Here is a 16,687-nt window from a genome sequence, read left to right as displayed (position 1 = left end):
TCTAATGGTCAGGGGTCCCTTTACCTTTACCTTTACCCAGAACTAGCCATAATGGCTGTGTTCTCTCTCCACTGTCAGAGGAAATATGCCTCTGGGTATCAGCTGCTGGGAATCCCAAGTTGGGCAGGGAGCTGTTTCCCTCAGGTCTTGCTTGTGTGCTTCCCATGAGCATCTTGAGGGCCCCTGAGAGAGAGATTGGCCTCCGGCTCGATCCAGCCAGACTCTTCTTATATTCTTAAAGTTTTAAGGACTTCACAAAAAGCCACAAACTAACAGTGGTAATTAATGGAAATCTAGTACAATAAAATTAAAATTTGTTTCCTTCTGGTTCCATTACAGAGAGAGCAGGAAAGGAGGTTTTTGCATTATGACTCCTGAACACAAAGCGGCAAATTGTTCTAATGGGTATCTGCAAGCAAAATATAATGGATACAAATGTGTGTTGTTGTTGTTGTTTTGGCGTCTTGTCCCCCCTCCCCCGGCCACATTCTCCTTAAACTAATTATGCAAAAGTAAGCGTCTGTTGTATGAAATATGGCAACTGGCAAAAAAGGAGCTAAAATTAATACATTACTTGCCGCGGAGGGAAGAGACCTCATTATCTAACCTAATTAACACGTTTCGCAGTTCTCGTTAGCGGAGAAGGCTGTTGGAAATACGTAGTCTCTGCTAATAAAGAGCACTAAGTGACAAGAACTCTCTTTCTCTCTCGCTCTCTCTTTGTCTCTCTTTCTCTATCTCTTTCCCCTCTCAGGAAGTTGACGTTTTGGACATCAGCTGTATCCGTGACACTCGGACCGGGCGCTATGCCAAGCTACCAAAGGTAATTGTGATTCCCTTCCACCAGGGATGGGGAAGCAGAGGTAGTTGGACTCCAAATCCCCTCAGCCCTAGCCAGCATGGTCAGCGGTGAAGGATGATGGGAGCTGCAGTTCAAGCAACATTGAAGAGCTGCAGATTTCTGCCATACACAGAGCTGTGTTATGCCACTTTAAACAGCCATGGCTTCTTCCAAAAAAAATCTGGAAGCTGTAGTTGCTGGCTGGTCCCTTTTCCACTCCCAGTACTTAAAATTACCAGAGTTCTTTAACAATCAAAATGTATTCACAAGGAATTGTAGCTCTGTGAAGTTAACTGTGGTCTCCTCACAACTCTCAGCGCCCTTAAGAAACAAACAGTTCCCAGAATTCATTGGGGTGAAGCCGTGACAATCTAAAGTAGTGGCGTAGCGTGGGTTGTCAGCACCCGGGGCAAGGCAAGTAATTTGCGCCCCCTAACCCGTGGATTTGCGCCCCCTAACCCTAACCCCCAGATGTTGCGCCCGGTGCGGCCGGGCCCCCCTGCACCCCCCACGCTACGCCACTGATCTAAAGTAATATGATACTGATTTAAATGTATGGTGTGAATGTGGCCCTGGGCCACCGTATTGCCTGTTTTTCTACCAGTAACTCTCTGGGATCTCTAATAGGTAGAATCATAAAATCATAGAGTTGTAGGGTTGGAAAAGACCCCAAGTGCCATCTACTCCTCCAACCCTCTGCTGTGCAGGAATCCTGCCCACAGCCATCCCTGGATGGGCTCAAACCACCAACCTTCTGGTTAATGGCCAGACACACACTAACCCCATTGTGCCGCAGGATACTTTCTGAAATTCTTTTTTACTGGGACCATCAAGGCACAAATCACAGTGACCACTGTGCCCCCACTGAGTGAAACCTTAAAAACTCCTCTGTGAAACAGGGATCAAGGAGCAATTTGGTTCAGTTTGCATTGAACGGCAAACTTCACCCAATTCACACTTTCTGAAGCAATGTGAAAACTGACAACACAGCTGTCCTTTAACCTTAGCACATCTCCAGATTTTGCAGCACCACTTTCCAGCCAAGCAGTATGTACAAAAACTGCTTAAACTGGGGTAAATTGTGCATTGAAGTACAAATATTAGTGAAAGTAACATACAAAATTGCACAATACTAGCGGAAACTGCTTTGTAAAAAATATGCATATTAGGCAGAACTGCATACAGAAATGTGTCTTATTAGGAGGAACGTGCACTAAAATGCTGAATTACTTTCAAGAGGGCTTTTGGAAAAGTAAGTGATGTGCAGAACTGCATTTAAGATGGGAAAAATGAGAAACCAAGAGAAAGTGAAATGGAAAGATTTTCCTTGTCCCTCCCTCCTCTGAAACTGCTATTTGCATTTCAAGGGAAGCTTGAAATGGGAGCTTTCCGTGAAATGCAAAGAACAGCTTCAGAGAGGTAGTTTTTGTTGGCACCCTGGCAGAGGGGAGAGAGTTAACTTGCCAGGTCCCAGGCTGCTATTTGCATAACACAAAAAGTGCATGTTTAACGGCATTCGCTAGGCATCTAGGGTTGGGAATGCCATTGGTGCCAGTCAGGCTAACTTCTCTCCTTTGCACTCTGATTTCTGTAGGACCCGAAGATCCGGGAGATTCTTGGCTTTGGGGGGCCAGAGCAACGGCCCGAGGAGATGCTGGTCACGGTCGTGCACGGTCCAGACTTTGTCAATGTCAGCTTCCTCAACTTCATGGCAGTTGTTCCGGATGATACGGCCAAGGTAGGGCAGGAGTGTCACACTGAACTCTTCTTTTTCTTTTTCTTTTTTTAAGAAAGCAACAGTTCTTTAATACAAGGATGAACCTATGGCCCTGCCAGATGATGATGTTGGGACTTCAGTGCCCATCAGTTCCAGCCAGCATGGTTGGTGGTTAGAGTACCTGAGAGGTGGAATCCCAACAGTGGCTCCATGTGCACTATGCATAACACTGTAAGCAATCATGGTTTCTCCCAAAGAATCCTGGGAGCTGTAGTTCGGAGACCCTCCCCCATTCCCCTCACAGAACTACAGTTCCCAGGGTGGTTTAACAATCAGCCCCTCTTCCCAGGGAAATCTGGGAATTGTGAGGGGAATAGGAGTCTTTGAACACCTCTCAGCAGTTTTAAACTACAGTTCCCAGGATTCTTTGGGGGGAAGCCATGATTGTTTAAAATGGCATGAGGCTGCTGTCAATGTACAATGCAAATGGAGCCAGTACCTGGAAGGTTTCGCCACACAGTAACCTTCCATTAAATAATGAGGCCGGTTCTTCTGTTCGAGATGGATTATTCATCTTCATATAAGTGCCTTAGCATCCCAGTTCCAGCATTGTGGCTGCCTCCGTTGTTGCTTACCGCTATTTATTCAATTTATAACCTCCCCTTCCTCCCAAAGGAGCCCAGGGCAGCAAATGCATCATTAAAACAATATCATTAAAAGCAGTAAAAATATTTTTATCTCAGCCAATGATTTCAGGGTTGCCAGGAAATGTATCTTTTGGCCTGAGTGAACAGGAATGTCTCTAAATGCCTCCCAAATGTTGATATGGAAGGAGACAGACTCTGCACACCAAGATAGGCATTCCGCAAGCAGGGGGTCACCACCAAGAAGACCCTTTCATAGGGGTGTGCTATCTGGGCAGCTCCCAGTTGGTGGCAGTACCACCACCAAGGCTCACCTGCGAGTCACAGGATCTGAGATGGCTGATACTGTGTGAGGCCATCTTGGTATTTGGATGCCAAGCCATTTAGGGCTTGGTATGCTAGTATCAACAACTTGAACTGGGCCCGGACTGGCAACCAGCACGTGGGACAAATAAGGTAAATCTATATGATAAATCTGTATGAATTAATCTGCAAATAAAGACCATGTTGTGATAAATTACGCTGATCTTCCAGGTTCCAGAAACTGCCTTGTCATTTTTTTTTGGGGGGGGGTACTGCAGGACAGCTGCCTGACACTTCACTTTCACACTCCTTGCAAACTGTGCACTTGGGAGTGTATGCACAGAGCAGCCCCAGGAAGAACCTGTGGGATTGGACTCCAACCCCCATCAGCCCCACCCAGCCTGGCCAATGGTCAGGGGTGATGGGAGCTAGTGTTCAGCAACATCTGGAGAGCCCCAGACTTTCCACCCCCAGAGAAGAACTAACCCAGAATCCAGTTGTTTGAACCTTCTAGATATTTTCACAGGTCACAAATGATTGCAAGCTGGAGAATACAAAACAACCTCCCTCCACTAGTGTCTTGTAATGAATGGCCATCCCCAGTTTTGAGGCTTTGACCTTGTTCCTCTAATGCGCTTACAGTTCTATTGCTTAATCAATCTTGGTTTAGAATTGGCTTTAATTTACAGCTTTGTCACTGATGCTGTAAGGATAGGTGTCCGTATTCTTTCTGGTTTTTGTCTGCTGTTCCTGTTCCTTTGTCAATACCTGTATTTTCCCCGCACTAACCCAGTCCTGGTTTCTAAAATCAATTTATGGAGTAGCAGAGAAAATAAAAAACTGAAATATTCAATAATAACATTAATAGTGCACTTTTTTGGGGGGTGTATGTCAGTAGTAGCCACTTCCCTTAGAGATGGTTGAGTAAATTAAGTGTGTGTTTTGAAGCAAACTGACCTTGTAAACCGCTTGGAGGCTGCAGGTGTTGCTTATCTAAAACTTACATCATCTCAGGCTATTGGCCTCACTTGCTAGGACTGATGAGAATATCCACTTAAATAACAGTACTGTGCACAATTTATAAGCCTCTCTCTTGCAACTTTCCTTGAATCATAGCCAGCTACAATTCACTCTGAGCAAACCTGTTGAAATTGGTGGGCCTAAGTTGGGCTGTGTATACATTACTGGCTTAAAATGCAGCTAGGTTGTTTTCATCCCCCTGCTCAATTTGAAGCTGTTTTTTTTTAGTGGGGCGGGAGACTCATCAAAACCCAGTACTGTGTTTCCTAAGATATATATGGATTGAATGTAGCCCTTGAGGTGCACTTGATGCAGAGGAATCTGAAGTGTGTACATGACCTTAGCCATGTCCATAATACTCAATGGGTCTCCTCTGAGTATCAGTTCAGACTCTGTTCTTCATCTGCGTCCCTTCCAAGAGAGGCATGGGAGATGAAAGACCGGGTATTTTCAAGGGTGGCTCCCTGTTTGTGGAATGCTCTCTCCTGGGAGGCACACCTGGTGCCATCACTATCTGTTTTTAGGCACCAGGCAAAAAGCATTCTTATTTACCCAGGCTTAATGGTTTCTAATTGGGAGGATAATTATGTTTGTGACCTTTCCTGTGCTCTTCTTTTAAGTAGGGCGGGTAGGACTTGTTCCTTTTAAATATATTGTTGGTTGAGTATTTTAGTTTTTGTTTATAGCTGCTTTTACCTTATTTTAATGTTGTCATTGTTTTCTTTTTATAAGTTGCTTAGAGGCACGGGTAAAAAAATGCCGCTACTGCAATGAATATAAATATAGCTGTTCTTCTGTAACTTCTGTAACTTCAAAAAGTTCCAAATGATACAGCTTTTTCCTTTTTAACCATGCCAAACTTGGACAGCATGTGTTGTATGGCTGCCCTGCTTAATGATCCGAATTCGAGGGTCTGGGCTGGAGCGTTAGGCCCGAGGGTGCCAATGGAATGGGGAAGGGCAGATGAGAGCGGCTGGCCTCACCCTGTTCTGCCTCTCCTCTCCTATCTAGTTGTGGACCGAGGAGCTGTTCAAACTATCCACAAACATCCTGGCTCAGAACGCCTCGCGGAACACCTTCCTGCAAAAAGCGTGAGTCGACTTTCTGCCGTTTTAAACAGGGTAGAGACTCCTGGGAAAGGGCCACAGCTCAGTGACAGAGCATCTGCCTTGCATGCAGAAGGTTGTGGGTTCAGTCCCTGGTATCATCCCCTCCAGGTAGGCCTGGGAGAGACCCCTGTCTGAAACCCAAGAGAGCAACTGCCAGGCAATGGGGACAATACTGAGCTTAGATGGACCAGTGATTTGACTTCGTATGAGGCAGCTTCCCATGTCCCTCTGGATTTGTGTCCTGGGCTGTTGGTCTTTGTGGTTTGTTTTGCTGCCTTCTTGTTGGTGGCTCAGGCCGAAGTATAGGATGTTCTATCGATTTACCTGTAAGATATGTGTTGTGAACCTTCAGCCCTCCAGATAGTGCTGAACTACTATATCTCTCATCATCCCTGGCTGTTGACCATGCTTGCTGGGGTGGATGGGAGGTTGTATTTTGGTAACATCTGGAGGGCCAAATGTCTTCCGTGCCTGCTGTAAGGGCTGGTGGGGCTCCGTTGCTTGAAAGGGGACAGTCATAAGGAATTAAAATATCTTATCGCAGTTGTGGGAGGGACACAGTGATCCTTTGCTCTCTCGACTGAGCTGGACAGCCCTGTCTATGCTGCCTTGCCTAGGTTAGTAGGAGGGAAGGCAAATTTGTGCCATACAGCTGACTCTCAATTATAACCTCACAGGTACACTCGGCTCAAGATCCAGGTCAATCAGGATGCAAGGATCCCTGTCAAGAAGTAAGGTTATATTTTCACCCACTCTGCTTGCTTTACCCCCACCTCCCTCTTCTGTCCTGAGGCCCACGTTCTGTGTGGTTCCCCTGATGAAGCTTCGGCTTCTAGGGTCTGTTGCTCAGAGAGAGGTGTCACTCCAAAGAGAGATTATTTCTATTTATAGCCGCCCTTCAACTCCAAGTGGGCATTGCAAACAGCGATGTCAGAGAATTCCAATGGAAATGGGAGCAGAAGTTGCAGGTGTCCCCTTATGTGTCCCATGTCTGATATGGAAATCAAATTGGCGATTATGATCTGTATTCGCCATTTCTGCTTTCAGTCTGCAAATGATACGTAATTGATTACGTTCTCGCCATCCCTGCCCCCCTTCCCAATTTGCATTGCATTTCCTTTGTGTTGCAATGAATAAGGTGGAATACTGTAATGACAGCAATAATTTGATTATGTAATTAATTTTGTAATTACATAATCACATAATTATGTAAAGTGCGTAATTTTGCCATAGCAGTTGGCAAGACAAATAATGTTGCTTGTAGAGGAAGTGAACTGCAGCAGAACGGAAACATCCAACAAATGTAGGATGGAACTGAAAATGGTGCCTTCTTACATCCCTAATTGCAAGGGCAGCTGCCCCTCCTGAAGATTTACCAGTTTGAAACAGTGCCCAGGGGTGTGTGGTTGGACAGGGTTTGCTTTTGGAGACCCGCTGAGGGGCTGGCACTCCAGATGGCTCCTTGAAGCAGCTGTCTGACTCCCTAGTGGGTGCCCCAGCAGGAAGGCCCGCTTCCTTGTGAATAGCAGCTGCTTTCGCTCTTTGCATGTGTAGTCTGCGAAATACACAGAGGGAAACTGGAGAGTGCACACCAGTAGGCCACAACCTGATAAGTAAATTCTCCACCCCATGCCCATCAGCTCCATTGAAGCTGAATTTCCTACCCCCTGCCCTTTGGCCCCAGGTGGCCTTTGACCTGTACAGTGGTACCTCGGGTTACAGACGCTTCAGGTTACAGACGCTTCAGGTTACAGATTCCGCTAACCCAGAAATAGTACCTCGGGTTAAGAACTTTGCTTCAGGATGAGAACAGAAATCGTGCTGCGGCGGCAGTGGGAGGCCCCATTAGCTAAAGTGGTACCTCAGGTTAAGAACAGTTTCAGGTTAAGAACGGACCTCCAGAACAAATTAAGTTCTTAACCTGAGGTACCACTGTATCTCTTTGAATACTGCAGTCAGGATGCCTTTTGCTTCTCTCTCTCTTTTAAAAAAAGCTTAGCTCCAGGATAGTCAACATGGTATGCTTCACAAATGGTTGGACTCCAAGCCCCAGCAGCTCCAGCCAGCATGTTCAGCGGCTGGGGATGATGGGACATGTAGTCCAACAACATCTGGAAGGCACTGACTTCCTTTTGTATCGCGTACGTTCTTCTCCCTTTTTTGGCCTATTTCTGTTTTGCTGGTTTCTGTTTTGCTGGTCTCCTTCCGACATGTCTGGCTTGTTGCTTCCACCTTCATTAGCTCTGCAAGTCTGATAAAGAGCTTCCCATTTCCCTCCTTTTGTAGCATCCTGAAAATGTTCTCAGCTGACAAAAAGCGGGTGGAGACGGCCCTGGAATCCTGCGGTCTTAATTTTAACAGGGTATGTCTTTTTTAAAAAAATGTATTGATTTCTTGCCTGCTCACCTTCTCCTCCCTTCCCAGCATTCCTCATCCCTCCCTCCTGGGTCTTGGTCTTGCTGCCACAAAGCCAGCCTAACTCCCTGACTCTATTCTTATCTCTGATTTCTTCCTTCTCTTCTTCCTCCTTCTCCCTGACCCTTACCTGGCCTCCCCAGAACTGTAGTGTTTTCTCCAGGGTACACTGTCTTTTATTTATTTATTCCTCTCTGGCTCCCTAGAGCGAATCTATCAAACCTGAAGAGTTCACCCTGGAGATCTTTGAACGCTTCCTGAACAAGCTTTGCCTTCGTCCAGACATAGACAAGATCTTGCTGGAAATGTGAGTAAAAGGAGAGTCGGGCACGGGGGACGGACGGTGGTGTGGAAGGACAGGATATCTGAAGCGAGGAAACCGACTTGGTCTCTTGTTTTGAGGATTACTGTGGAAAAAGAGTACAGCGTATCTTTGTTTTTCCTCTGTTTGATAACAGATTATGCAAATGTTAGCAAAAACAGTTACACAAAAACCAATATAATCCTGATTAAACAAGATGCCATTCTGAATAAGCAATGTTCATGTTTGTGTTCTGTGGGGCCTCTCCAAGTGTCCTTTTCATTGTGCGTCGATGATAATTCGTGATGATGGGATCAGAGTGGTTATATGCAATCCCACTTCCAGTACCGTTTGTGCCTTTTTGTACCATTTTAGGGTGGACACACTGCTTCATTTCCAATCCCTTCACTTCCTGCTGAGATCCTGTAACTTTATACACTCTGCAGACATTCTGGGGGGAGGTTTCACCCTGCTTTTGTTGCACTATGATGCAAGAGTGTCGTTCCAGATGGGAAGCATCACAGAAGGACTAATAAAAGGGAATGATGTGTGGACAGTCCAGTATAAATCCACCGCAAACATACTGTTGTTGCGTCAATGACATGCTGCAGAATACACTCACAAAAAAGCACCAGTCTAAATGTGCCATATATTGGGGCGAGGGGAGACATGAGCCCCTGCTCATGTAGGGCTACTACAATGCCCATCTTTCATGACTGTTGGTTGTGCTGGCTGTGACTGATGGGAGCTGTGGCCTTTGAGATGTTTCTGGACCACAAATCCCCATTTCTCCTCTAGGCCACTTTCCTTCAACTTTGGGTTCCCAGATGGTTTGGGGCTGCAAATCCCATCGTCTCTGACCATTGGCTGAGGTAGCTATGGATGATGGGAGTTGTAGTCCAACAGCACCTGCGGACCCAAGGTTGAAGAACACTGCTCTAGGTAGTTCTGGGTTGTTAGTTCTTGGTGCCCTTTCAGTGCGGCCAGAATTCCCGACCTTATGTTGTCCTGTCCGACCATTTTATTCCAGTAACAAGCAAACTTCCTGTTTTCTGCACGAACAGTTTGGCTTGCGTTTTTGAAGTCTCTCAGGTGACTACATGAATTGGCTTGGGCAATAACGAATTGTTCTGTTCTGTTAATTCTAAGGGGCGGGGGTGCCTCCTTTATCAGTTGCGAATTTTGGAACCGGCCAAAGCGCCATTGTTCTGCCTTCCCTCTGATTGTTCCTTTGCAAACAGCGGAGCCAAGGGGAAGCCTTACCTCAGTCTGGACCAGCTGATGGACTTTATCAACCAGAAGCAAAGAGACCCCCGTCTCAACGAGATCCTCTACCCGCCACTGACTCGGGAGCAGGTGCGCCAGCTAATCAACAAGTATGAGCCCAACCAACAGTTCCAGCAGCGTGGTGAGCCTGCCCCCCTCTCCAGAATTTGGGCTGGGAGATGCAGGTTGTGGTGGTGATGATGATGGAGAAATACAGAGCGGGTGGAGGTGGTGGCGGATGTTTTTAAAATGTGCTGCTCAATTTTTTTGGACTGGGTGGGAGGTATTGTTTTGTACTGTATTGTAGGGTTGTTACTGTTTTTTAGTTCCATTTGTCTGTGGGTGTGTTTGTGTAAATAGATATAAAGTGGGGGGGTGTATATCTATTGTGTGTATGTGTGGGTGGGTGTTTATGTCTTTTATTGTGTGGGTGTGCATGTATTATAGAGTGTATATACCTACCTATGTACATGCAAAATGTGGCTGTTGCATGCTATGGTTTGCAGCAGCCATGCCAAAAGACCTCATACCTCAAGGTACCGCCTCTCCTCATATAAACTGACCTGGACCCTGAGGTCCTCCTCCCTTCCTCATGTGCCTCCTCTACAAGAGGTCTGGAGGGTGGCAGCATGAGAAAAAGCCTTTTCTGTAGTGGCTCCCCATTTCTGGAATGTTCTCCCCAGGGAGGTTCAGCTGGAGCCCTCATTATATACCTTTAGGCACCAAACTAAATGTTCCTCTTCAACCGGGCCTTTGGCTGATTAATATTCTACAGCCTTTTAAATGTTTTTGTGAGGTTTGGTGTGTGTGTGTGTGGGGGGTGTTATTCTTTCGTTTAGTTTTCATTTTAACTATTTATTTTGTGCTTTTATCCTGTATTTTTATCTCGTGAACCGCTCTGAGATGAAGGGCGGTATATAAAGATAATAAATAATAATGGCAAGAAATGAATCCCAGGATAATGGCAGGCAAGCGAGCAAGCAAGCAGTGTGGGTGGCAGACAGCCCAGGCAAGCTGTTTAAGAGAAGGGAGAAGGTGCTTAATGTTTGATGTTCTATTGTGTTTCTGTATATGTTGGAAGCCGCCCAGAGTGGCTGGGGCAACCCAGTCAGATGGGTGGGGTGCAAATAATAATATTATTGTTATTAGAGCGGTTTGGCAAACAGCTTTGTGAAGAGCCTCCCCCCCTCCTTTAAAAGGGGCTGCAGCATAAATAGAAATACCAGAAATACCTGCAAATACCAGATAGGCTTAGGATTTAAATATGTGATGTTATAGAATAATATGTTTAAATTTAAAATGAAAAGAAAGAAAGACGTTAATTGATTAAGTAAATTTTATGAGAAATTTGTTTTGGAAAACTGTTACAATGATATACATTGAAATTCAGCCGGGGGGATTTGAGGAAGTCACGTAACAATGTTATTAAGAGTGGAATAATTACAGTTAGGATTTATGTTTGTTTGTTTATAAATTTTGGAAAATCAATAAAAAATTTTTTAAAAAAATTTGCATAGAAAGAAGACAAAAAAAAGGGGGCCGCAGCAAACTGAGGGGAGTGAGGATGGACTTGGGGGTTAGGCAAAGGGGTGAATGAGGTGCAAAGAGGGGGCAGTTTGGTTAGGTTTGGAAAAGGAGGGTTGGCAAAGGGCTTGGTGGGTAGGGGGAGCAACCCCTAGTCGTGTGTGTGTGTATAGATGTATTAAATAAATAAAAGTGTGGCACAGATAAACACAGTCCTGCCCCCACTTATTTCAGCGTGCCTCTTCTCTTGCCTACTTCTATAAACCTGCTTTTCTTTCCCCGTCTGTCCTTCCGCAGACCAGATGTCAATGGAAGGGTTTGGCCGCTACCTGGGGGGAGAAGAGAACACCATTGTGCCCCCTGAAAAGCTGGATTTAAGTGACGACATGACCCAGCCGTTAAGCAGCTACTTTATTAACTCTTCACATAATACCTACCTCACAGGTACGTGCACCGAACAGAGACACTTGCCCTGAATGTGGGTGCCTGCCGCCTGCGCTACCCCCAAAGTCTTCTGGGAGCTGTAGTTTGTTAAGGGAGCCAAGAGTTGTCAGGAGACCCTCGGTTCTCCCCCCAGCACTGCAGTTCTCAGAGGCGTCTCACAGTCAGTCCCAGGGAACTCTGGGAGGTGTAGGAAAATAGGGGTTGAGAAAGATGATTGCCTTTTTTTTTTGTGGCAGAGCAATTCTTCCTCATTATATCCTGAGGTGAAATTGTTTTGTGAGAGGCCGGCTGTGCAGAAAATGCATCCCTGTTGGAGATCAAGTGTCTTCCTCTGTGCTCAGAGTTACTGGCCGCCTTTATTTCACGTTTTATTTTGCCTCTTCTAAGGATTTGAGGTCTGGTATCGTTGCTTGGTTGTCTCTCCTCTCCCCAGGCATCTAACATTTCCTCATCATCTTCTCCCTCTCCCTTCAAAAAAGCTGGGCAGCTGACAGGCAATTCCTCAGTGGAGATGTACCGGCAGGTGTTGCTGAGTGGCTGCCGTTGCATTGAGCTGGACTGCTGGAAGGGGCGCCCCCAAGACGAGGAGCCCTTCATCACACACGGATTCACCATGACGACTGAAATCCCTTTCAAGGTAACTGGCACCCAGCCCGCTTGGCTGTTTGCAAGAGTCCCCAAGGCCAACAGAGGAGTTTCCACCCTCCTACCTGTGTTTGCCATTTCCAGTTTTTCAGCATGTGATCAGTGGTAGTCTACTTGGCCTGTTGCGCCCCTTCCAAGTTAGCAGGGGTCCCACTGAGAGACTCCTGAAATGAGTACTGTTCCTTGGCAGTGAAGGTGATGATATCCTTCCTTGCCCACAAATTATTTGGAAAGGAGTGTTTTCTCCTCAGGCTTTAAACTGGGAGGAGGAAACATCCCAAATCTGTAGCTGGAGGGTCCTTTTTAAACAAGTCTGGGGAAACCGTTGGCCCTCCAGATGTTGTTGAACCACAACTCCCTTCAGGCATGGCCACCCATCATGCATGCTGGGCTGATGGGAGTTGTAGTTCAGCAGCATCTGGAGGGCCAACAGTTCCCCACACCTGTTCCTGAGGTAAGCTTGGAATATTACCTTAAAAGGCTTATTTGCAACCAGTGAGACCGAGGTTGGCATAGTCAGGTGGAGATCTGGACTGCCTCTGATCATGGAAGCTCCAGTTATCCAACAATGGTGAGAACTCAGAGGTCCAGTCCCTGCTTGATATCATTTTAGTCATGGAAGCAGAAACTGTGGCTCTCCCATTTGCTGCTGTGGGACTCCAGCTCCCATCAGCTGCAGCCAGCATGACCCAATGGCGAGGAATGATGGGAGTTGTAGTCCATCAATGTGTTTAGAGGCTGCGAGGCTCCCCATCCATGTGTTCAGCCTTTTGTTCAAGGCCTGGGTGTGGGAGCAGAATCCTCCTGAAACATGCCAGAACATTGATGGGGAACTTTCTCTTATGTTTATTGTCCATTGTAGCAACCTCTTCCTACCCACCCCAAACTCTCCCACTGTAAGCAAATAAGTGCTCTTGACCTCTTAAGCCAGTGGTGGGCAACTTCAGGCCTGGGGGCTCAATGTGCTCCTCCCCAGGCCCTCAGTACTCTCCACATACCACACCCCCTCTCCTCAGGCCACATCTTTCACTGGCCTTGCTTCGCACCTCACTTTTTCTGCACCTTCTTGAACTCGAATGTGCCTCTTGATTGTCAGAATGGAGGCTAGAAGGGCTTGTGTGTGCGAAGACACCAGCCTACTGTGGAAAAGTAAAATTTGCAAAGGTTGCTCTGCTCACTTTTGCCTCAGGCCCCTCCCACCACTGGCATGTGGCCCCCAGAAGGTTGCCCAGAAGGGAGCGTGGCCCTCAGGCTGGAAAACACCCCCCACTTCTGCCTTAACCCCTTTCTCTGCCTCACTCTGTTACAGGAAGTCATAGAGGCCATTGCTGAAAGTGCCTTCAAGACTTCACCTTTCCCTGTTATCCTCTCATTTGAGAACCACGTTGACTCGTGAGTAGTTGTAGTGCCTCAATGGCTTGTCTGAGACTGTCATCCTCATCCCTCTCCTTCTTACAGCGCTGTATGATCAGAGAGGCCTGTGTGACTGATAACCTTTCCTCTGTGTTTCTTGTTTTCCTTCCGCAGAGCAAAGCAGCAGGCGAAGATGGCAGAGTATTGCCGCAGCATATTTGGGGATGCTCTCCTTATTGATCCTTTGGATAAATATCCGGTGTGTTCTGGGAGCGAGATCAACCAGGGGAATGACATGTGGGCGGGTTGGTTGGGAGCGGCTGTGGTCCTTACTTAGGTTGTGTTCAGATGACCACTCCAGTTTGCTCGCACTGCTGGTTTCTGAAACCGAGTACGCCTGATGTTAGCCACAATCCACAGGTACCCTGTAGCTTCTGTTTGATGTCCTTTGCCTCAAACCAGCCTCCATCCAATTTGAAAACGGAAGTTGTGGTGAAGCTGAGGTGTGTACGGCTCGGGCAGCCATTGCACATGCTCAGTTGACACCTTCAGAGAATTAGAGTTCAGCCTGGAGAAACAAATCAAGTAATGGGCATCTGGTGAATGCATCCTCTTGGTTTATCTAGCTCAGGGTAGTCCCAAGGGCTGTATGCAGCACTCAGAGACGCTGGGCTTTGGGAAGGAGGTGTGAGGCTCTGACAGGGTCCTAGAGTCCTCCTGCCTCCTTCCCAAAGCCTAATTAGTGTTTTCCCAGCCTTGGGAAGGAGGTGGGAGAGCGTCAGGCCCCGGCCAGAGCATCGCACCTTCTTCCCAAAGCCCAGCACCTTGTTTACCTGACTTTGGGAAGGCAGTGTGAGCGCTGGGGTGTCAAATTTTGGCCTCACTCCCCACTCGACAAGGCATTGTGCAGCCAGTTGGGCCACCCTGATCTAGTTCACTGTTGTCCACACTAATAAGCAGCACTGCTCCAGGATTTCAGACCAAGATTTTATTTGGAGCTGCCAGGTAGTGAACCTGTGGGCTTTTGCACGCAAAACAGCTCTGCCACTGAGCTACACCTCCTTCCCTTCTGTGAACAGATTTATCTTTTGAGGGCATCAGCACCCACCTTGTCTCCTAGTCTGTGAAGATCTCCTGCTCTTGCTAACATCTTAACATTTCCCATTTCGCTCCACCCCCCGCAGCTTCAGCCTGGCGTAGCTTTGCCAAGTCCCCAGGAGTTGTTGGGCCGGATCCTGGTGAAAAATAAGAAGCGCCGTGTGCATGGCAAGGGATCTGAAGGCAGCATTAGGAAAAGGCTCCTGGAGCAGACACCCAGCTCCTACAGCGATTCATCCGGAGTGGGTGAGCCAGGCTCTCCTGCGCTAGGTATGCGTCTTAATTATTTGCAGAACCATTTTTTTTCCTGGACATGGGTGTGTGCATTTATTTATTTCCAATATTTATAGACCATTTTTTAACCGTATACAGTCACAAGGCAGTTTTTCATCACAGTCAATAAAAGAACCTGTCGGTCCAAAATGATACGGTATCTAGAACAAAGGTAAAGGGAGCCCTGACCATTAGGTCCAGTCATGGCCGACTCTGGGGTTGCGGTGCTCATCTCGCTTTATCGGCCGAGGGAGCCGGCGTACAGCTTCCGGGTCATGTGGCCAGCATGACTAAGCCACTTCTGGCGAACCAGAGCAGTGCACAGAAACACCGTTTACCTTCCTGCCAGAGTGGTACCTATTTATCTACTTGAACTTTGATGTGCTTTTGAACTGCTAGGTTGGCAGGAGCTGGGACCGAGCAACAGGAGCTCACCCCGTCGCGGGGACCTTCTGATCAGCAAGTCCTAGGCTCTGTGATTTAACCCACAGCGCCACCCATGTCCCATCTAGAACAAAACCCACGGGCTAACAAACATCAGATCTAAGCAGGTTCTTATTTGTAGTTACATGCATGGAAGTTGCTTCACAAAGGGGATGCTGCATGCATTTTACTCGATGGGAGTAGAATTTGGTGGTTAGCTGCGGAGGAGAAAGCGACAGAGTGCAATAGAGAGGCTAGAGGTGATAAAATGTGGAAATTTTTCTCCATTACTTCATTGTTTATATTTTAACACACAAAATGGTAAATTACTGCCTCTGATTTTGCAAAAGACTCTTGTGGTCAGATGCAGTTCTTAAGCATTTCTGGTCACTGGTTTGATAACAAAATAACTTATACCTGGTTTATTTTACAATGCACATTCTGTCTCAGTTGTGGGAATTTATTATATTGGATGTCATATCTGTACCAAGTATTGAAATTTTTATTATTATAAAGGATTGTGATGTGGGGGGGGGGGAATTAAGGTTCTATAAATAGGCATAATAATAATAATAATAATTTGTATCCCACCCTCCCCAGCTAAAGCTGGGCTCAGAGTGGCTAACATCATAAAAATAAGACAATATGCATAATACAAGCGATCAATCAATTAAGATACATCCCACAATTAATTCAAACAATTAAAATTAAAACTGGACAAGTGGCAATCTTCAGGTTAAAATTGGAAGCGGTTAATACTCTCCAAGACCAACTGTTTCCACTGATATTATAAGGACCTATGAGCAGGCTGGGAACCTCCTTCGTGCTTCTTCTTCTACAACTTATTTAAATGCCTGCTAGAATAGAAAGGTCTTTGTTGAGCACCTGAAGTTCAACAGGGAGAGAGGCCTGTCTGATCTCAGAATTGGGCCCACAATACGGATTGCATGGCTCCAGGAGGAAGTAAGCCATGCTTCTGAGCCATTGGGGGGGCACTAACAAGGTATCCCTGCCCCAAGTTGTTAAGGGGCTTGTAAATTCATACCAGAACCTTGAATTTGGCACAGTGCCCAACGTTTAAGCACTGCGGTGATGTACTGGTTGTAGTCTGTTCCCACCTTTTCAGATGAGCATCTGTTTTCATCTGTAGCTGGCAAAAGGTGAGTCCAGGCTTGCCTGAGCAGCTAACTCATTCTTCAACTAGAATCTATGATGTGTAAGCCGAAGCGACCATTTTATCTTTCTTATTATTGTTACTGCTGTGCTTTTGGCTAGCCAGGGAAAGACAAAAGAGTTCTGCAACGTTATTAC

At 46.6% G+C, this 16,687-nt stretch overlaps 1 protein-coding gene across 2 annotated transcripts in view; it reads left to right on the top strand.

The window, feature by feature from the left end:
* PLCB3 (phospholipase C beta 3) overlaps positions 1 to 16,687 on the top strand; it is a 65,765-nt gene that overhangs the window by 19,068 nt on the left and 30,010 nt on the right. For both annotated transcript variants that reach the window (XM_081891340.1, XM_081891339.1), the window contains exons 3-14: positions 755 to 823; positions 2,436 to 2,579; positions 5,537 to 5,616; positions 6,312 to 6,365; positions 7,921 to 7,996; positions 8,256 to 8,356; positions 9,592 to 9,758; positions 11,438 to 11,584; positions 12,064 to 12,221; positions 13,539 to 13,621; positions 13,757 to 13,841; positions 14,767 to 14,950. In XM_081891340.1, coding sequence (XP_081747466.1) covers positions 755 to 823; positions 2,436 to 2,579; positions 5,537 to 5,616; positions 6,312 to 6,365; positions 7,921 to 7,996; positions 8,256 to 8,356; positions 9,592 to 9,758; positions 11,438 to 11,584; positions 12,064 to 12,221; positions 13,539 to 13,621; positions 13,757 to 13,841; positions 14,767 to 14,950 — 1,348 coding nt within the window. The remainder of the gene's footprint in view (positions 1 to 754; positions 824 to 2,435; positions 2,580 to 5,536; positions 5,617 to 6,311; positions 6,366 to 7,920; positions 7,997 to 8,255; positions 8,357 to 9,591; positions 9,759 to 11,437; positions 11,585 to 12,063; positions 12,222 to 13,538; positions 13,622 to 13,756; positions 13,842 to 14,766; positions 14,951 to 16,687) is intronic.

This window comes from Podarcis melisellensis, assembly GCF_964234715.1.
Source record: "Podarcis melisellensis genome assembly, chromosome: 16".
In the NCBI taxonomy this organism is placed as follows: Eukaryota; Metazoa; Chordata; class Lepidosauria; order Squamata; family Lacertidae; genus Podarcis; species Podarcis melisellensis.
Note: the sequence above shows the minus strand (reverse complement) of the source record. Positions and strands in the feature narration are given on the sequence as shown.